The sequence below is a fragment of the Lichenostomus cassidix genome, chromosome 6, assembly GCF_008360975.1.
Source record: "Lichenostomus cassidix isolate B80296 chromosome 6, HeHo_3.0, whole genome shotgun sequence".
Classification (NCBI taxonomy): Eukaryota; Metazoa; Chordata; class Aves; order Passeriformes; family Meliphagidae; genus Lichenostomus; species Lichenostomus cassidix.
The window spans coordinates 23,897,620-23,919,604 of record NC_139487.1 but is presented as its reverse complement, the minus strand read 5'-3'; the positions used below and the strand labels follow the sequence as shown (position 1 = coordinate 23,919,604).

Below are 21,985 nucleotides of genomic sequence, written 5' to 3'. Positions count from 1 at the left end.
CCAAAATGGGAGTCCTGTCAGCAAGCCCCAGTCAGAATTCATCATTTGAACACACAGCTACCATATTCTGTAATCTTTACATTCCTCTCCCCTGCCATGGTGACAGTGCAATCCAGAATTAAATCCAGGACATTGCCATTTTCTTTCAAGACAATAAAACTTCTAGGAAAAAGGACCTGCCTGCCCCTTACACAACAGAAGGAGCACACTTATATGTGTGTGAAGAAAGAGGAATTTGCACCTTCTTGATTAACAAGCAGTCTATTTCCACTGGCCTAGTTAGAAAACCCTCCCCCTCTTTGTACTTTTCACCTTTACATGTTTTTATTTTGACAACAGCAAGCTGAAGAGATGTCATCTATGCCAGCAGGAAATAAAAATTCAGAGTTCCAAGAGTAACAGAAATTACAACATGCAAAATGAAAATACTGAGCAGTAACTGCAGATTACACATTATGTACAGACATTTGCTAATCAACAGCACACAACTCCCAAACTCTCATCAATGCAATAACTTCTGAATAATCCTGTGGAAGAGAACTTCCATGGAAAAACTAAGCCATCACTCACACATACATCAACACGAACACCAAAAAGCACAATCTGCAAAGACTTAGCTTTAATTTCATAATCTCTTCTCACATACATATATTTAAGGCACAATCCAAAACCTTTAAACATTAACGACAGAATCTTTACTACTGTCAACGTTACTACTGCCTTGTGACAGTAGCAAGAATGAAATGTTAAACACCTCTTCCTTGAAAAGAATCAAGGAAAGAAAACAGAACTTGACAAAACTTCTTTAAAACAGTCTTAACTAGAGACAAACCTTCAAGGCTGCTATCTCCACATATCAGGAAGTGGGCTAGCCCAAATCCAACTCTGCATACAATAGATATAAAACTTGCATTAAAATGGCACTCAATGTTTATACAAAATACCAACTTAAATCATACAACTGTGATTTTTGTTTCATAAAACAAACATTATTTCAGCATGATATAAGCAGAAAAGAAACAATGACCTGTCATTCACAGACTGCTGAGGGTGCTATACAGAATCCTGAGCAGATGGCAAATAAACTTGGTATTTTGGGGGGTTTTGGCATTTATTATTGAACTACTATTTTTGAACTGAAGATATAAGCAGTATTATCTTTTAAAATGCAATTGCTTTCGAAGAAACAGGTCATTACATGTTTACTTATGGAGAAAAAAAGATGCTTTGCAGCAAATACATGAAAATAGCAGCTTTTTTAAGAAAAGCTCAATGCTCCATTTAGTCATTTCCACCACACAACTTGAGTAGGATTTTCCGGTAGTCTCCTGAAGTATCACCCTGAAAAGGAACCCAGAAAAAGGAAAGTTGAAGAATGACCAAAAGAGATGAAGCCACAGATAAGGAAATCTCTTTCCAGGGATGTTTTTGGCTCTACTTCTACAGAAATACACAGCACAGTTTACATACACCTAACTGTGCACATGCATGCCCCATATTTACTGAAGCCAAGTTTTGACCAAGTCAGTCCATTAAAACAAGTATGGCCTGTTCTATTTCTGAATGCTAAATTTTAATGCCAGCTCAAAAGAGGAATGGGGAAAGGAAGCGATACAGAGCTTTTCCACCAATGTCTCACTGCTTTTTACTCATACATTGGTGGTTACAGGGCATGCAGCTACCACAGAGGAAACATTTGGCACATACTATCCTTCAGAATCTTTACAGGATTCTTTCCAAACACCATCAAGTTACAGCCCCTCAATGTCCACAGCAAAAGGAATAAGCAGGGGCTTAACAGCTTTGGCACCCTCATTAAAAGGTAAAAAAGTGGCACCACTCACTCTCCTCCAACTCCTATTTACCCTACCACTGGCCAGGCATAGCAATAGGAGGATGGATTAACTGCTGAAGAATCTGAAGTTTAGTCTACTTGCAGAAACTTGTACTTTCAAGAAAAAGAGGAGGCAATCCTTTAGAAGATTTTTACAAGCTTTATAGTCTTCCAACACACGCATAAAGTAGAGCACCACTGTTACTTAACCAGAGGACTGAGTGGTTACCACAAGATCATATAAAGAGATTGGGATAGAGGGGTCTCTGAAACCCCTCTGGACCAATTTCCCTCCCCTCCCCATCTCTAGCTCCCATGCAAACCCAAATGTTGTCAATCCTCTGGCCCATCAGCCTCCACACCCTAGCAAATACAGCAATGCAACAGAGCCAGCTACACTCAGTGCAAGTAACAGCTGTTCAGCACAAGGGTCTGTGTTCTGCCAGCATAAGGGGTATCGTGGTAGGGAAGATAAAATCTCCAGGTCTTACAGTGATATCTGAGTAGAGAGATCTGCCATACATCCTCTTGTACTCTGCACGGATGTCCAGCAGGTCAACCTCGCTGCGCGATACCATGATCCGGATCAGAGTCCTGTCCTTCGTTCCCGCTCCCTGAAACAAACAAAGCAGCAGTATAATGTATTGAAAAGCTGTATGATACAGCACTAGGGAAAAAATAAAATGCCTGTTTACTAGCATAATCCCACCAGTTTCAATAAGCTTGAACACAATTTGGCCTATCATGCTTCCAGAAATTAAATTTAGTGGTAGGCCAATATGTAATTCCTCTGCACAAGGACAGCTCAAAAAAAAAAAAAAAAAAAAAGGGATTGACAGAGCTACAGGGGGTCAAGAGAATTTGGCGAGTTTACTGGTCTACTTATTTATTTCTGCTAGACTTCCCTACTTTAAAAAGTATCAATTTCAATGAGTTTTAAGCATATATGTGTTTTACCAAGTGAAGACTTTTGTTTTATGTATGATTGTATTCATTTCTCTGTTAAGTTGGATCAATTTAGCTAGATTTTTCCAGCCTTTCATAATAATGACTGCATCCTGTTAGTCATCTGCCCACTGACAAATGTAATCCCTTCAGCTGAACAGTTCCTTCTCAAGAGCTCTACTAGCATTTAAAAAAAAACACCACGCTGTAAGTTTATGTAACTTGTCACAGATACCTACCTTCATTGCTTTCTGTAATCTCTCTGCAAAAAAAGCTGGTGTGTTCTTCAGACACTTAACTGCAAAAAGGAACAGTATTACAGAAATCAGGCATTCCTCCTCAATCAGAACTCAACAATTTTTTGAGCTTATCCTACATAGCCACATGCTTTAATTTTACATAAACATATACTTGATACAATGCAGCTTCCACTCCTTCCATTAGTCACTGAAATTATTTTTAATCCAAACAGCAGCTCCAATACAGCTAAAGAACCGACACTTCATGGCTCAAAGCAAATGTTTCTGCTGCTAGAAACCATCTAGCAAAAAGCAGCCATAATGAATCTTTGAATTCTAATGACCAGATTCTTGTTTATGAAGTGAAAAGAGGGAGCGGGGAGGGGGCAGAAAACTTGACAGAGCATACAGGTAGTGGTACTCCTGGCTTCTTAATTCCAAATTTTTAGGCCATGCATCTGCAAGGTGTGACATATTCAAGTCCTGCCCTAGTACAAATTGGGAAACCACCTATGATAGCAGAGAATCTAAGGTGCTTCCTTCTCCTTCAGGGTGAGTCATCACAGCCCTTATTTTAGCCACAAAATTAATCCAGACTCCTGAAAAATTTTTACATGCTCATTTAGTAATGACTGGATGTTATATTTAATTAGTCTAGTTCATTAGAAATCTAAAAGTGCAAAATCTAAATCAAATTACTGTCACATCAGGATAATGAAAGAATCCTCCATCACTGATCAGAATTAAAATCTATATATTGATGCAATCTTGGTTACAAGTAAACAATCATGCAAACTGTGGCAAACTACAGAGAAAACAGACCATACTTGACATTTAATAGTACAGTAAGGTATCAAAACCAATCACACAGAATCAATACAGAACTAAAAGTGTAAACCTAGATATATAATTCATAACAACACACATTCTGTATAGGAGGAAGCACTTTTCTGAGTAGGAAAATGTAGATGAGAGAGAGCAGTTCACCACACAACTGTCAATGATATGTACAATACTATTGAAAAACAAATGACAAAATGAAATGCATGTTTCGGTATCACTGTAGTTAACACAACACACTTGCATTCTAAGATGTTTAAAGATATTACTGTAAGTTACCAGTTGTACAATCCAGAAAGCTTTAAAGAAAGCAAAATTAAATATTTTCAATTAGAAAACCCCATTTTTCCTGCAAAAAAGGTTCACAGAACAAATGATGTTAACATCATTGACTCTTGTAAGTGTATATACATACAAATAAAAAACCCAACAGAACCTATTTAATAAAGGGAGTTATTCAGTGAGTATTAATGACAAGCCTTGCTCAAAAGGCTATTGACTTGTTTGCAAGCTACAGTCTCAGTTTTGAATCTGGATCTACATGGAGACCTGTCAAGTCACTATGAAACTCCATGAAGTCAAATGGCTTCCAGACTCTGAGTAGTTTCTTTACCAAGGCAATCTTTTTCCACAAACACTGGAATATATCTCTTTTCCTTAAGCTTGGTTTTCTAACAACACTTTCTGAGGTGGAAAGTTTGAATCCTGGAAAAGGTCTGCAAACAAATCAGACACAGTGAGCTAGATCCAGTTTGGGTCATTGAAAGATCAGCAGAGTGACAGTGTGGCCATGTAGAATAAGAACAATAGTTACATGGTTCACATATGCACAAGAAAGGAGTGAAAAAATGAAGCTTTTGTATATCAATTTCATTTTGCAAGGTTTTGTGACAAACTTCAGTGAAAAAAATCTTGTGGTTGAACCAAATATCCTCTCCTATCTCATTTCCAAGTGATACAAAGTTCATTTTTCCTCTTTTTGTAGGAGTTTTTTGAGTTTTGTGTATGCTGTTGTTGGAGGGGGTTTTTTTTGTTACTTCACTACCATATTCAAAACCAAAGAACAACACTTTTAAAGCAAGAGCTCTAGATACCACAGTATATTTACAGTAATACACAGAAAAAGAAATGGAGATGTAAAGACAAAAGACAGAAAAGCAGTTCACAATTATATCTATAATATAGCATTTTAAATGAAACTACTGCACAGCAACTTGAGGCATTGTCTCAACCTCATGGAAATTAATGACTGCCTCTGAAGGGACAACAGTAGACCCTGAGGTAAGAGTTCTCACTCCTCAGAAGTACTGGGGCAATAAAAACCAAAGATTTAACAAAACTGTAAAATCAAATTTTTCTTTCTAGTAAATAGAGGTAACTAATTAGAGGGTTCATGCCTGTATTTTGCTGGATTTCCAAAATTGTCCCAAATACTCCATTCTCACTGACCCAGCAGTTGGTACAAGTTCACTTCTTAAAACAGTGCCAATTACAGTTAATAATTCTCTCCCCATTTTAACATGTGAAATTTAAATTCTGCAATTGCCTGAAATAAAAAAGCTTCATCTGTCATTTTGAGGTGAATTAAGTGCCCCACTTTACTAATCACAAGTGACTTCACAGAAAGCTCAACATAAAAAGCAGAAAACTGGAATTATTTCTAATAAGAACACCCTTAGCTGGAGTCACAGACTCCATCTGAGCCAGAAGTAGCAGAATAGCAGGAATGAACTTGCTAAGGTAGAACTTACCTACTGCCAGCATGCCCCTTTCCAGGTCTCCAGACATTTCACGACAGATGCTGCTTTCAATGTCCCGGTTACACATCCTCTGGTACTCGCTGAAGACTGTTAATGGAAAAGAAAGATTTTAGGAGTCAGCTCTGCAGAAAGAGGTGGTGCTGGAATGTGCTGGATGGCTTCATTTCAATGGCACTTCTCAGCTGGATACTACAGTGTACTCACACAAGTTTTAACGTCTCAAGGATTAATACTGTGTTATCAACTGTTTACATATTATCATTCTCCTTCTAGCTTGTCTAGATCTGTCCTTTTCAGTAAAGGGCTAGACCAAGAAACTACTGCAAGGGAAAGCTTTGGGTCTCAATAAAATTTAAAAGAAAATATTCAGAAAAACACCCTTTTCCTCCGTACAAGTACCGTGTACCCCAATAGCACATTGTAAAAGTTCTATGTAGTTATTAAAACATTTCCACCATGACAGACTGATGTAACACCTTACACTAGCAAGAAAAAGGAGAAGGAGTGCAAGCATCTTGCACACACAAGTATGCAAATTCTAGTTTTTCAGCTCTTTCATCAGAGGAGCATTTAACCAAGTATAATTTTTACCTGCTACTTAAACAAGATGACTTTCCTTTTTGTGTCAGCATCATTCACCCTATTTTTCATTGATATCACATTGGGCTCATTTTACAGATGGAGGAAATTCAGGCACAGAGCAGTGCTGTACATTTTCATCAGTACACACAACAGAATCAAGTTACTGTTTATGTAGGACACCATTACCTGCTCTAAGGTGGGCCCTGCTCCTTGCACACAGAATGGCATTGAATTTGGATTCATCAGTGCCTAGACGGTTCTCTCCAGCTGCATACAACTCCTGAACACGGAAGAGAATTCACACTTCATTACTCAGAAAAGTAGGCTGACCTGCTGAGTAACAGCCTTGCTTCCTTAACAGCCTCTCCTCCTTTTATAATTATTTCTTAGCTTATGTACTACTGCAAAACAGGAGCAAGCAATAAATAGCAATTAGTTCAAACCTTCCTATAATATGTTATGCTTGCAGTCTTTGTAGCTTGCAGATGCACAAGTGCACAAACACAAGAGCTCCAAATAACTAAAGGAGGGGTTATAGTTCAAAAAGTACCTGAACATTGTTTTTCCTAACAGTGCTCACATCTAGCTTTTTTTTTCTACATTCTAGGTGTGTTCTGCCCCATTCCTCTTTTGGCCAAGGCATATTATGTAGAAAGCTAATTACATTACTCTTTAAATTACACTAGTATGTTAAAACAATCCAGGGTTTTACCCTATGTAATGAAATGGAACATGCAGAAAAAGAAATGGGGCAAGCATTACTAAGTCCAAGTACCTTATTTGCTGCAAAAATCCAGACTTAGACAACATGCAAAGGCTAATATAGGTGTTGAATACATTAAAATTTAATCCACAAACATATAATCTCAAATGTCTGGAAAATTTCCTTACTAAGCAGCACAATGGAGTCACCCAACACCTGGAAAAGCCAAAGACCTGACAGAATGAGAGGTAAAATATCCTATGGACTGCATTCCCAAGAGCTTTATCTCTGTATTGCACCTACATGGCTCTAATGGTCTGTCACAGCTTTTTGTATCACTTCCATCCACTGAAACATAAGCACTACACCAGAAGAAGTCACAAGGTGTTCAAAAGTAACAGCAAGCAGAATCCACACAGTCAAATTTCAGCATATTGAGTTGACTATACTTAGAAATGATGAAGCATTTCTACTGACCTGCACATCTCTTTGGACAAGAGACATGTCAACGTTTGTACTTTCATCTCTGTTTCCCTGAAAGAATTAGAAGATCCAGAAGTGTTACTGATGGGTTTTGATGGGCTTTTATAATTTTTTTAAAAAACCAACCAAAAACCAACCAAACAAAAATAAAACAAACAAACAAACAAATCCACACCACCAACAAACACCCAAAAACCAAATTCCAAAATCCCAGCAAGCAAGCACCTGAGCAAGTGAAATTAAAAGCCTCTGAAAGTGTCCAGATGTGTCACTTTTTATTGCTTCCTCCAGAGTTTTCTTAAATTCTGGGAAAGAGAAACAGTCATGAATCCTCATACAACCCTGCTCATTTCCTAAATTCATACTATCAGTCAGTGATTAAGTAAGAAAAGGAAGAAAATTTTGATGTAACAAATCTAACCTGCTTTATAGACCCTGCTGAGTTCCTGAATATGCTCGTTACTGCGGGAAGCTAAGATTTCAATGAGACAATTTTCATCTGTGCCAACACCCTAAAACAAGCAAAGGAGAAACAGATTTCAGATTCTTGTCTTGTTTCTACAACCTAGTATAAAAGAAATGAAATTAAATTATATAGGAAAAAGTTCAGAATAGAACCTTGTATAGGAAGTCAAAGCAAGTAATCCCAAGTAAGTCCAAACTTTTAAATGACAACCAAATATTTTATCAGCTGAACCATTTCCTCTATCTTATAAATTTTTATCTCCTACACAAACCTTTATAGCTTCCTTGATTTCATAAGCATCAAACATGACAGGTGTCTTCATCATTGCCAAGATTGTCCTCTCAAAGTTACCTGATAGCTCAGACTTGAGATCCTTGATCAAATCCTAATGAGAAGGAAAAACAAGGGAAAAATGCATGAAGACCAAACTTGACAAAAGCAAGCATCAAAAATATGCATTTTACTTAAAATTCTTTATGCATAAGCACTGGCAATACAAAGTAATGTACGTTCCAAGTAAAGCTATTCCACTTAATACTAACACCAGCATAACGGAATGTGTACACTGAGGTCATTAAGATCTAGTTAAATAGACTGCACAGATCAAAGAGTCAAAGTAAGTATTTAGCAGAGAAACTGTTTTACAGGTTTCATCTGAAACACCGCATAAAGAAGTCAAGCATGGGTTAACAGGTATAACCCTGAATTGGCTGTGACTTAAGAACCATCTTCCCCTAAAGCACCTTCCAAGCTTTTTTCCCTACCACCAAGTTTTCTGACTTCCATTGAAGGAATGTATGCTTTTATTTCTTCTTCCTTGTGTTCTCATGATGTATTTACCTTTCCATAAGCTGTTTTGAAGGACAGCATTATCTGTTGCCTTTGCTTGTTGGAACGACTTCCAAGACAATCGATGATCGCCTGCTCATCGGTTCCTGTACATGCACACAGACACCACAGAATGAGCATCACATCAGTGAGCATTCAGCTTTCTGTCTCCATTTCATCCTATCTCTTTTAAACCCAGCAGAAAGATATCTGTGATTGTAATTCATCTACAGTATCTACTCTTGCATACAACCACAGAACTCTGAGCTCTACTCCCAGTCACAAACAACAGTAAGAATACAAAGAAAACCTAAACCAAACTCATGACGTTGTTTATGCCTACATGAACTTCCAGTAATACTTCTGATAATCAAGGACAAACAGATGTGAACTATCCCACTCAGTATACATAAGCAACAGGAAAAGATTAGTGCTGAACTGAGATGCAATTCTACTTTTAACTTAAATATAAATCCTCAGGCTGCTCACCGAATCCCTTCATGGCCTTCCTTAAGACTTCTGCATCCTTCAGAGGGTCAAAACCTGGTGCATCAGTGATCGTACCACGGTTTCCGTGCTAACATGAGATCAATAGTGTTAAACACTACTAGTGTTAACAGCTTATTAGTGTTAAACAGTACAATACTGGCATTTACTACTTAGGAAACATGATCGCTGTTACCAATTTTCTTTTTGTTAGGAAAGTAATAGAGAAAACTCAAACCAACCCTGCCTTAAGCAATTTGTTCATTTCTAAACGCAAACTACAAGAAAATGCTAGGTCAAGAAGGTTTGCTGATATTAAATCTGCTTTCCAATTAATTAAAGTTTGATGATACTGTATATACAACTGGCAATACTTGCTAAAGTTAGGAAAGGCAAGATTCACGAATTTGAATTAATGTCAAATCTTTTTTCTTGGATACCATGGTAAAACATAGCTTGTTTCCGGACATATGAGTGACATACTCATATGAGACATACTGCTTGCATTTGAAAAGGTTCCACCTCTCTCTTCACTCAAACTTCTTTTCATAACTTTCTGTTCAATTTTATGATCGTTTTACACTAATACACACAAAGAAAATACAGAGGAACATGTATACAGTCACACCTCGAAACAAAAGCAGTGAATGCTCTTACTGTTACAGGAGTGACTGCAGGCCCTGTAGTTCCTGGGTAAGACGGCATAGACGGATTCACAGCTGGACCTGGTGGATAATTTGGCATAGGCTGCTGCCCTGGGTAAGTTGCTGGAGGTCCTGGATAGTTCATAGGCTGCTGACCAGGCGGTGGTGTGGGCTGGCCTGGTGCAGGACCACCTGGGTATGCTGGGTAAGCTGGCATTCCTGATGGTGGATTTCCTCCTGGTGGAGGATACCCTCCAAAAGAGGGCTGTTGTCCTGGTGGAGGTTGCCCAAAGCCACCTGGAGGAACTGGTGGGTAACCCCCAGGTGTGGAAGGATACATGCTTTGTGGTAGACCTGATCCTCCAAAGGTCCCTGCCAGGTTGGACGCCTGCAATGACCGCAATAAAGCAAGAGACAGGAAAGGGTACAAACAGCTGAGTTTCAGTAATATGCTTAACATACAACCTTCCTCCCTGCCAACAAGATAGACAGCTCCTCATCTACAAAAGATAGCAGCAGGATGGAAAAATCTACCTGAAACCTTACAACAATTAATCCCTTCTTTGTCCATAGTTGCCTTGTGTGATCCCAGCATCACCTGGGTGCATGGATTTTACTGTGAGCAACCTTCGACTGTTTTATGATGTGTTAGTAGGTTACAACTAGCAGGAGGTCCTGGACTACATTTGGAAAGATTTCTGCAGAAACTGCAACAAAGACACTCCACATCAAAATCTTACCACTCAAAACCCTCTTCCACAAAGGAGCCAGAAGTGCCATCTGATGATTGCAGCAGCACTATCAGAAACTGGTTGCTGTGGATATTGCTATGTGTACCATAGACAGTTTTTTGCTCAATTTGCCTGCTGGCTGCCAAATCACTTCATTTAATCACTGCCTCAGAAAGACATCTATAATGCAAATATATTCCTACAAACTGCATTCGTTATGCAGTATAACAGATTTCTGAAAACTGAAGTTGTCAGAAGTGTCACTCACTTCTGCTCTATGAAAAAAAAAAATCACATTGGAAATGTCTACATTTTCTTCAGTCAAGGTAAAAGGTTTTCACTTCCATCTGTTAAACATCAGTGTTTGTAAGAGACTTTTGATCCCATATTCTCTTCAAGGACAAATCATTGATACTTCTAATTACACAGACTTTTTCCTTACTCTGATTCATCAAAATTCAGCTAATAGGCAAAGTCCAGACTGTGTTTGCCCATGTGAATACATTAACAATGGACAGTCGGTGTTAATAGCTCCCTATTCCTCTACACAGCAAATAGCAAGGCATATTAGTTTTATGTCCGCAACTTTTGAAGTTAGACTGTTAACAACATTTAACTAGTGCTCTGTTTTCCTAAAACAAGAAATAGCTTGCAGTAACCATTTTCTTCAATAGGCAACATTGAATGCTCAACACCTGAACAGATTAGACATAAAGCCACAGAATCCAAGTGAAGAACCTCTCAGTGATAACGCCAGAAACACAACTTTGCACTTAAGGACATCACAATGAAACACATTAAATGAAAGCACACTCACCATTCCAGCCATTTGGTTGGGATTGAACTGGTTGGCATAGCCAGACACATTTTCCAGACCTATTGGAGGTGGATTTGAAGGTGGATAGGCAGCACCACCCCAAGGATTGCTACCTGAAATCGAACACAGATGTGCTGAAATAAGAAACTATGCTTTCTGAAGTTCTTACTACTTAAAATTTCTAATGTAATATATTTTCAACGCTACCAGGAAAATCAACTGAAGAGGTGCAGGGTAGCAGTGCAATTACTATAAAAAAAGAAGCCTCATTGGATATTTCTAATCATGTTAGTTATCACTGAATCTGTAAGTTCTCACTTAAAGTAACTGTAAACCTATTTAAAGGTTAGCACTCAAGACTGTAAACACCATATTTTGACTTGAGAGTACTTGAAGTACAAAGTTGTCTGGGTATTCCAGTAGGAAGATATTATTAATTCCACTTACTTTACTAATTTGAGAGATGTCCACAGAGCACAACAGTACGTTCACACACCCAAGTCATAAAACCTATCTGCACACAGCAGTATAGTATAACTTAAGCCATAATACTCTGCTGAGAAATAGGTTTTATGCTCCTGGCTAGTTAGGCTTCTCACTGTACATCGCTTCCCCTTCCTGAGTTAGCCTGCCTAACTCCATATTTCACCATATCTGCATGACTCCAGTCCCTTCTTTCTACCTTTCAACATTCAACTTGATAACCCAGCAGTGACAACGTATTTCATCAGCTTTATATCATTATAACTGCTACCCTTTTTAACAGCCCTCTCTCTTCTGTATGGAACCACCTGCCGAAAAATAGCGAATAAGGATAATTTCATAATTCATTGTGGGACATGGTTTTAAGCTGTATGACTGATTTCTCCCAGGACTCATTTGTCTCATCACCCACTTTGAAGACTCAGTATTGACCAGACACTGATCCTTGTCATATAATGGATTTGGTCAAATTAGGACCATCTCCTAATGCTCTGTGCTTTATTTGAGATGAATGAAAGTGGACCTCATTATATGAACACATGGCAGAGCACACATATTAGACAAATCAGAATCCCAAGCCCAGATGAAACAAGGGCTTAACAAGAGAGTACAGAAAGCTTTAGTGATTCAAGGACAGCCTCTGCAGTCTTGTTCTTCATCCATGCCACCTCTCCACTTCAGATAGGACCACCACTGCATTTAAAGTTTATTTCATCTGAACAACTTACCTGGGGCGGCTGGTGGATATCCACCTGCTGGGGGATAGCCCGGGTAACTCATTGCAAAGACCTGAAAAGTATGTGTGACACAGTTATTTTCTGAATTGCTTCACTCATTACACCTCATAACACTAAGAGGCAACATGCATGCAGTAGCCAGTTACCAAAATTTAGACAAACTGCACATTTTCCCCAGGCTTTTCCCTGAGAAACCTCTTTCCATTTCCATTTGCTGGACTAATAAACATGTTCAGATAGCTAAGCAGTAGCAGAGTCACTCCTAACGCTCTTTTTCTTAGTTGCTCCAGCTGCTACTGACTGCTTACATTGTCTATTATATTATTAGGGATGTATTACTTGAACATGCTTCCTTTACTGTCCTATTAAAACGTCTTGAAGTTTCCAGCCTATACAGAACTGTCTTATCAATCAAGAGTAAAAAATCATCTGACAAAGAATCTACATCTTCAAGTGAGTAACTATGAGAAATTGATAGAAGGCACCTAAATGCAAACGTCTGCAGAAGTGCAAGGTCAGAGTAAGAAGCAGAAGGGATACACCTTCATGCTTACAGCATTGCCATAAAATATGAAGGGTTTACTGATAGGATAAGATCACTAGAACAAATTTGATCTCTCAAAATGGATAGTGCCTCTGTCAGCACAGAAGTGCACAAAGTCATTAGCTATCCAAAACAGAAGTGGAGGTCAAAATGGAAGAATAGCTAAACGAAGGACACAATGAAAGCTGGCATCCAGAGTATAAAGGCCTTATTTTAAACAGACGAAGAACCAGGAAGAATGGCAAAAGTAACTATGAAGAAAATATTCATACTGAGTGTTAACTTTTTGAAGTTTATTTTTAATTACAAATCCCAGTCTAATTTTAGAACCGCTGTGTAAATTATCTACTTCTTAGTTTTCCCCCTCTTTCCCCTAAAGCACTACCTTTTGCATCTGGCATGTTTTGCTGTGTTTTGGATTTCAGGTGTGGAATTTTGTTTTGGATTTGGTTTGAGTTGGCAGGGGTGCTGTCCTTGTTTTCATTTTGCATGATCACATTAACTTCCTCTTCTGGTTTGCATGGCTCCTTTGCGTAGCAACAGTGAAATGGAGAAACATCTTTTTTGTGGTTTGGTTTTTTTAATAAGAAAATACAACTATTACCATGTCACTCAAAAACCAAGCAAAAAAACCCCCACAACCTAGATTCTTAGCATGCATAACATCAATGCATACATTTTTACATACAAATTATTACAGCACTGAAATGAATTTCACTTCTTCAGTTGCAACCATAATTACATTTTTATTAATTTTTAAGCTTCACATGTTATTACAATAAAGACAGGGTATTCAAAAATATTGTAAAATGCCTTTTCAATAAAGCTTTAGGTATAAATTTAAGGCAAAAAGCAGTTTTTTGTGGTAGAAAGTGAGAAGCTATGGGATAGGTCTTGTTTTTCTTAGCAGGGTTGTTTGCTTGGTTTTAATCCCATATAGAACATTCATTTCAAATTCGAGAGAAAAAAAAAAAAGATTAAAAGAGCCTTTTGGCAATGAAAGCTGAGGTTGAGAAAAAACAGCTAACTTCATCAGCAATCTGAAAATAAATGTTACTTTCTATATAAAAATGTTCCACTTGCTTCTTTTGAACACTGTATTTATCCAGGGCTTTTCCAAGGGGAAATTTTCCCAGACTGGTTTGATTCCAGGCAAACTAGATCTACAAACACACCAACTTCTCGCGTTCAGAAACTTCCCTGTCACCACCTTTTCTGCAGTTCATTCGAGCCTCTGTTGGCCGGTTCCCTAATTTAGAAATATTACCACAGAAAGTTCACTTTCCCAACCATTTCCACAATCTAGCCTCCATTTCATATTCTAATCTCATCTTCCACACTTACTTCTGCTAAATCCACATTATCTTACTAAAATTGTTTGTGCTGAGCAGCACTAGCCTGCTGACAACAAAGGAGTCACACAGGCCAGGGAACAGAAGATATGGAAACCCACCCTGCTGTACAAATACTGCGTGGGAGGATACAGGAACAGCAAGGTCTCTGTTTGCTCAGCCATAAAAAATGTACTGCAGAAGACGAGGGAAAAATCCAAACAACCAAACCACACACGGAAAGAGGGAGTGCCTTGAAGAAATTACAGAACAAATACTGTCAAGGTCCTCTACCCATTCCCTGTGTTCAATCCTAGAGGCCCACCTCAGAACTCTAAATAAAGACCCGAGGTTTTACTCCCACAGTGAACATCGCTATCAAGCTTCACACTGCAAGCTATTGCATTGAGGCTCTTGAGCATTTTCCTGCTGCCTGGCAAAGCTAAAAGGGAACAAACCTGTTCATAAGAGATTACATCTGTGATAGACTTTCAACAGGAATCTCGAAAATATGCTCCTCTAAGATACAGCACAGTAGAAAAGGACTACAACTCAAGAAATTTATAACAAAAATACAAATTACTTAATGATGGCAGAAGTGAAGAAAACTTCAAGGCCAGAAAACTTCCATTTCAAGGTACAATAGCAATAAACTCATCCACTGCATTCATACCCATGTGTGGAATTGATTTAGTGGCTGCTGGTCAGGCTCCAGCTATACCATGGTACAATAATTTGAGGACAAAAAAGGATGAAAACCCCATGACCTTTATTTGTTCAAAATAATTTGTTTAATTACGCCCATTTCACAGAGAACACTGAGAAAGTTAAACCCTTGGCCTTGACTCCTCCACAAGGTTAATTACCAGGATATAGTAGACAAAGCAGCCTGAAGCTATAAATTACAGTACCTGCTCTGAGACTGATCCCTGATTGTGAAACCAGCAGAACAGAATTTATCACCTTACAACATGCTGTCGTTTTTCATCAGATATGAGCTGAGGCATCCACCACTGTGCTTTTCCAAGACAAGGACAAACCACAGTCAGCATCAAACTAGCTAACTGCTATTTTACCAGCCTGAGCAAGATTTATCTTTGACTCATGCACTGCAGCACACAAGTTATTCTCTCCTGTACCAGTTGTAATATTTTTCATCCTGACAGGTAAGAAGTCCTGCAATTTTGGTTTTTCATTAAGTCTTCTGTGTATGTGACTCCCTGTCTAGCCTTCCCTTTACCATGAAAAAACCTAATTTAGTAGAACGGGGTCATCTTCCAACAGGGCTGAGTTCATGCCACCCAAAACTCAGCAAACCTCTTTCACACAGATCTTATCACTCATTGTTCACCTTTCCAAACCTTTACTGGACTTCATCCAACAATGTATATTTAAAGAGCACTAACATATCATCCACTTCCTACAAAAAAAAGTTTCCTTAAAAAATACCCAAACCAACTCACAGCTCTGAACAGGTGGTGGAACAGAAACAAACTCAAATATGAGAGTTTTTTAAAAAACTATCCATTTGAATTGCTTGCTAGTATTACAACTGAGGACCTCTGCCAGTTTTGATGATCCTTCCAATTCAATATCATCATAATCTTTACTACTACAGAAAACAATCTTGCACTTTTTTACCTGCTGGGGCAAGGCGGGGGGGGGAGAGCATCAGAAAGGTAGCACTTGCAAGCTTTAGTCAAAATAAAATAGAAGTGAAAAGAGATGCCATGTCCAACAAAGAAAAGCTGAATGGAAAGACACACCCATAAGCCACAACCGAGCTGTAAAATTATCACTAAGAACATTCATGTAACTTTTCCAGTTACAGAAGCCCTACACATATATTCAGGGCAACAAAATCCAAAGCACTTAGTTGAGCTGCAAGGACTTTCAAGATCTATGTGCAGAAAAAACCTGAGGTAATTCCAAGAGGTCAATTTCACTTTGGATCCCTACTCTGCCCTGATCCAAGTGCTTCTTTTTGCAGCACACTTCTTCAACACTCTCTGTCAAATATATAAAACACAGTCAAAACATTTATGATAATACAGATAAACACTTTGCAAACAACAAAACAAGCAAGAAAAAACCCAAATTAAGTTTATGCAATGTTTGAAGAAGTAATGGAATGAGGCTGCTCTATTTCAAACTCATAATTTGTCATACAAAATAATTTGCTGGAAAAAAAAAACCTATAAATAGTCTGAACTATGTTTTCAACTGACTAATGCCTAAGGGATTTATACTCCTCTATTTTAAGTTCCACCACGAAAGAATAAACTTTTACATCATTAGTGGAAGTCAGAATAGGTAAATGCCAATTACTCCATGAACTAAAGCAATAGTGGAATATTCAGTACTCTAAAATAGTTAGTCAAAAAACATCTGATTGTTCATTTCACACCAGCAGTTTTTAATTAGTTGCTGTGCCCCAGCCTGAAATGCAGAGCCAGGGAGTGGCCCCAGTGCAAAAGAAGAAGCAACAGGAACAAAAGGATGACAAAAGGTTTCCATTAGGACTGCAGCTGTTTGGGCTGCAGAGGAGGCTAAATGACAGCAAGCTGTTCAAGTGACAATTCCCCAAAGTCAGGCACACTGGCAGGAGCTGCATGGGACCTTAGCTAAGCTCTGCATGGACATACTCCACACTGCGACAAAACCTCTCTGCTGACAGCATTGGGATTCCCCAGATGAATAAGAGGTGCAAATACATAAACTTTTTCTTAAAGGTGATGGCTTTCATACTTTCTGGACAGAAAAGGCTTACACATTCAGCTGTCCAGCAACACTAGGAAAATTAGCACTCCTCAGTGAGCAAATGGACACACCTTCATTCATTCCAGACTACAAAGAATTATTCATTTTCATCTGATTGATTCTTTCCAGGTACAGAATTCATCAAGAATCAATTCAGAGTAGTAAACTAGAAAGACAGGTATTTCAAAACAACCATAAATAAGGAATGTAAAAAGAAAGCAAGGCTATAGTCTTCAAATCTAGTCTGCACCTGAGAGCAGCAAACTTTAGTACTTAAAGCTCACTACTGAAAAATAAGTAATTCCCTACTAAATCCTAACATTTATAAGATGCATTTATTCTCCTACCTAACAGAAAACCAAGTTTTTTTAAAACACTGCCAAGCACACCCAATAACCAGTTACTTGGACTACAGATAAGTACACTGTTTATAAAACAAGTGCAAATTCCCAAGCTCAAAGTTGTTATCTCTAGCAATAATAAAAGGATGTTCAACCTGTCTGCTCCAGGCAACTTAAACACCTAATTTAGAGCAACTTGCTAGGCCAACGTTCAAAATCAAATATGCTTTTTTACTCAAGCCAGAAGTCTTTGGGATGCAGGAGTTAGTCACAGTGACTATCACTCATCATCAACGTTGACTATATGGCTATAGCGAAGTTTAGCACAAAAAAGAAACATGCAGAAGCATTAAAACTCATTTGGATCTTTCATATGGGACTGATGCACTTGACAGCTCTTAAGCCAGCCAGAAGTTCAGATCCTAAAGCCTGAATTGGAAGCTCACTTCTCCTGCTGGTGAATACTTTTCCAACGTCCTCACAAAAAACCCTCCCCACTCACAATATGCAGTAAAAGAAAAAAAAAAGCCCAACACAATCAAAACAAAAAAACCAAAATAACCTTTTAACCTTCCCTTACCAAGTAAGACAGTATATTCTCTCTGAAACAGACAATGCATTAGGAAAAAAAGGAGGGAACATCTAGGAAGAACTTGTTTCCCTTTTTTTGGAGATCTTAGACAAGAATAATGCTACTGATCAGACCACACAGTAACACTCTGTACAGGGAACAGCCAGGTAGTAGGGCTGTGTGGGGCTGTGTTTGTTTTATTCAGTTGCCACAATCTAATGACTGGCACTGGTTCATATTCAGAATCTGTGACAACTGAATAGTATGGATACAATTTCTCACATACAAACAAAAAACTAGCATGCCACACAAGAATATGACAGAATTGTCTCTTAAAAGGACACCACTGAGTCTCAACTCTGACCCATAACTGACTCCAGGTTTACCCCTTACAGGATCTAACCCCTTATCAAGGTTTTCTAGTGAGCTCTGATAAAACCTGAAACAAACATGGAGCAACAACAGAAGCAATACACAGTAAATACCTATTGCTGCCCTGCCCTTTGGTTTGCTTATCTACTTTACACTTCCCAGCTGGGGAAACTGCCTGAGGGAAATTCATCATTTACATCAAACACACCTACTTTCAAATAAACTGGCAAAAGGAAAGGGACATCTTTAGGTTCAGTGCGTGACAACTCAAGTTTCAAATAGGTGAAAGTGCTGCTCGCTGAGGGGTAAACATGCAGCCTTCTCCTTTCCTTTTTTTTTTTTTTTGAAGTCTTTTGCTACCTTCAAGAGAAACTCAAAACAAAACTCACTACATACAGCTGACAAGTCCCTGTCCTTATTTCCAATAGTTTACATAATACACTTTTCAAATATATCCAATAACAAACACGGTTCAAGTTAGTAAACATAAATGCATTAAATAAACAAATGAAATTACATTGGTGCCATTATTCAGTTGTATATTTAATGTAAGAAGCCTCCAACTGCAATTTGAAGCTGACACAGAAGTTTCTACAAATGATTACATAGTGACTTGGCTAAAAATAAATGAAACTTTCAGTTTGTTCAAAAGTCCTGCTATTTCTGTAGTCACAATTAAACCATATGCTGTTTGAAATCATATATCTGCTTTAACTACAGCTGCTTTTTTTTTTTTTTTTCAATCCCTACATTGCTACCACAGAACTAGAACTAGGTCAGCTCTGTCTTGGCTCTGATTAATGCAGTGTTATTGAACAGACCCTATGGAAGCTCCATCTTCCAAAACTTGCTAGAGGTCTAGGAAACAGCATCTCCTCTAACCTTCAAATCAGACAGCCTTCTTGGCTTGACTTTTTGTAGCAAATCAGGCTATATATTTTAAGTTGTTACTTAACATCACGTCTTTACAGTTTTGACTACGTAAATGTCCCCATGAAATACCTCCATTTCCACTGCTGGTTTTGTTATGTGTTTTAGTGGCTTTTGACACTTCACTGAGTTTTCAGTCTAACAATTCAAAACTTCTAGGGACTACAGAGAACAAGCTAAAGAAGTGACAAGGCATATGAATGAATGTGATGACAAGTCCAAAAATTTTAAGTAGAAACATTTTGGCCTCTGACCTCATACTAAGATCAGGCAAGAGAAAGGAACATAACTATCACAAATACTGTTGACATAAAATCATTAGACCTTGAAAATTTTGCTGAATCTTTATTGCATTCTATACAACATGCTCCTTACAGTGCTTTGGAAGCAGGGGGAAAAGAAGCCACAAGAGTAGCTATAAAGGCACTTTCAGGAAGAAAAAACTCAGCAGAAATGCAGTGGGGACAGGGCCACAAGCAAACACGGAAGCAGTGCTCAGTACAAGTTATCTGCTGCATCAGTGGGAGGTGAGTGGTCCACATGACTCTTAGAACAACTTAAAAAACAGGAAATTATAGAAATAGCCAAGCTGCAGGGAAAGCATTCATACAGTCAAGCTTTACAGCAGCTATACACTCCCACTAGTTTTGTATTGTTTCTGACGTTACTATGGGTGTTCCAGTAAAGCACTGACTCACTCAACAGAAAATAACTGTGTGCTGGGGAAGGCGTCAGGGAAAGAACCTCCCACCTCCTACAGCAGCCACGCTTTCCAGGTGCATAACCCTCATCATCAGCTCCTTCATCAAAACACAGAGCACCAGCACTTTCTTCATTCTCGCCAGTCTGTTTTCTCTCCACACCTTTGCCTCCACACTTTCTGCCCCAGTGCATCTGTCCCTGTTCTACACTGAGCTGCCTTCTGTGCTTCTGCCACTCCCTTCAGAGCCTTATCTCTCGACTGTTCCTCCGTAAAAGCAAGAAGCTTCCAGGAACTACTATTAATCTATTAGAAAAGAAAATTAAATTCCACAAAAATGCTCTCTTAGTGCCCAGAAAAAGAATGGAGACAGGAAGGAACTGCTTTTCTGTACATGGAGATGTTCGTACTGTTTTCTGTCACACATATAGCTACAGCATAGCAAGAGTTTGAAGAGCTTGGGTTTTAAGACAACTAAAGTGACTTGAAAAACACTTAGACCCTTAAGTGTCTTAAAGTCTAAAGACGTTTGAAGTACATATGGTGTAAGGAGAAGTAAAGTATGGTACGAGCAGTTTACGGAAAGGGGCCTTCGGGGGGAAAAAAGCACTGCGTAATGGCTAACCTACCATCTTAGGCTGTGTACAACTGTACACATCAAAATCACAAGCTCAAGATAAACTACGGGCACAGGCAGAGGACCGAACTGCAACTACAACAGCAAAACACGCCCTCTCCTCCGAAACCACATTTCTCCAGGAAACAGGAGTTGTTTCCTCCCAACCGCGGAGCTGCCGCAGGCCCCGACCTCCCCTCCGCAAGCCCTTGAGCCGCTGCCTGTCACCCCGCGGGCGCCCTGGCTCCCGCCGCCCCGGGATCCCCCCGAGAACACTGCCCGGCCCACAGCCCCACGGCACCGCCCGGCCCCGCCGCACCCGGTCGCCCTGGCCCCTGACCCCGTCCCGTCCCGGGGGTCGCGCCTACCGGGGGTCCCGTGGAGCCCCTGCGGCCGCCGCCCGTCCCAGGTGCTCGCTAGCGCTGCGAGGCGGCGCCGGGAGCGGCAGGAGGAGGAGCCGTGAGGCCCCGGCTCCCTCGGCCCGGCCCCGGCCCTTCCTTGCAGCGAGGCCGCGGCGGGCCGGGCGGTGCCAAACCTGCCGGGGGCGGGCCGGGCCGGCGGAGCGCGGTGAACTCCGGAGGAACGGCGGGCACCGGCCTGGGCCGGCCGCGGGTGGAAACCGCGGAACGGGTTTGACTAAGAGGCGGCTTTGGCCAGAGGCCCTTTTATAAAAAACAAAACACACCGCAAAAGGGGTAACTCCACCCGTCACGCGAGCAGCTCGGGCATTCCCCAAGGGCACGGCATCGCTGAGGGACCGACCGGGTCACACGGGCACGGCAAAACCAACTCCTGGAAGATACCGTTCGAGTCGAGGTTGTAAGCGCTCAGCGCAACACCGGATTGAAACCCAAAACTCCCGATTGTTCTCACCAGGAAATTTTAGAAAACGTGCTTTCCCCACAAGTTGTACAAAAACTCCCATTTTGTATATGACATACTTTTCCTTAAGTAAAACTCCACAAAAACAATCAAGGAGTTTGTTCATGTGGACCTTTTCTGGTACAAGCAGTAATAGCTAAAGGCTGCAATAAACATCGGGTTTTTTTCCTACATGCATTCTTTAAAGATGAGTGAAGCTGCTCACATGGAAGCATTTAGAGAGACAAACCAAGATAATAAAAAGGAAAAAAAAAAATTTAATTTTCCAATTAAATTTCGTTTGCCAAGACTCTGATCAAAACAGCAAACACAGCATTATCTAACTGACTCACAGCATTATACAACTTGGGTGGGGAATGA

General features: G+C 39.6%; 1 protein-coding gene across 3 annotated transcripts; it reads right to left on the bottom strand.

Moving 5' to 3' along the window:
* Positions 1–597: 597 nt before the first annotated feature.
* Positions 598–21,265, bottom strand: ANXA11 (annexin A11). 3 transcript variants are annotated; one of them, XM_085064033.1, is made up of 16 exons: positions 21,112–21,265; positions 14,576–14,706; positions 12,570–12,630; positions 11,359–11,471; positions 9,824–10,198; positions 9,170–9,257; positions 8,693–8,787; positions 8,124–8,237; positions 7,808–7,898; positions 7,612–7,691; positions 7,381–7,437; positions 6,387–6,480; positions 5,610–5,705; positions 3,019–3,077; positions 2,326–2,448; positions 598–1,341 (listed from the first exon to the last, which is right to left on the bottom strand). In XM_085064033.1, the coding sequence occupies exons 2-16, from the start codon at positions 14,636–14,638 to the stop codon at positions 1,282–1,284; spliced, it is 1,569 nt and encodes a 522-aa protein (XP_084920159.1). In that variant the 5' UTR covers positions 14,639–14,706; positions 21,112–21,265; the 3' UTR covers positions 598–1,281. The 3 variants fall into 3 exon arrangements, with proteins under 3 accessions (XP_084920159.1, XP_084920160.1, XP_084920161.1); XM_085064034.1 differs by having other exon boundaries at positions 9,830–10,198; XM_085064035.1 differs by lacking the exon at positions 14,576–14,706 and having other exon boundaries at positions 21,112–21,264.
* Positions 21,266–21,985: the final 720 nt, after the last annotated feature.

What these genes read in the sequence shown, in the direction of transcription:
- ANXA11 (XM_085064033.1), bottom strand. Translation starts at nt 14,638, where the DNA reads ATGGCTGAGCAAACAGAGACCTTGCTGTTCCTGTATCCTCCCACGCAG. An exon ending in TCAAAACAGCTTATGGAAAG is followed by an intron (nt 8,238 to 8,692) that starts GTAAATACATCA and finishes CCTTCTCATTAG; the next exon opens with GATTTGATCAAGGATCTCAA. An exon ending in CTCTCTACTCAGATATCACT is followed by an intron (nt 1,342 to 2,325) that starts GTAAGACCTGGA and finishes GTTCCTTTTCAG; the next exon opens with GGTGATACTTCAGGAGACTA.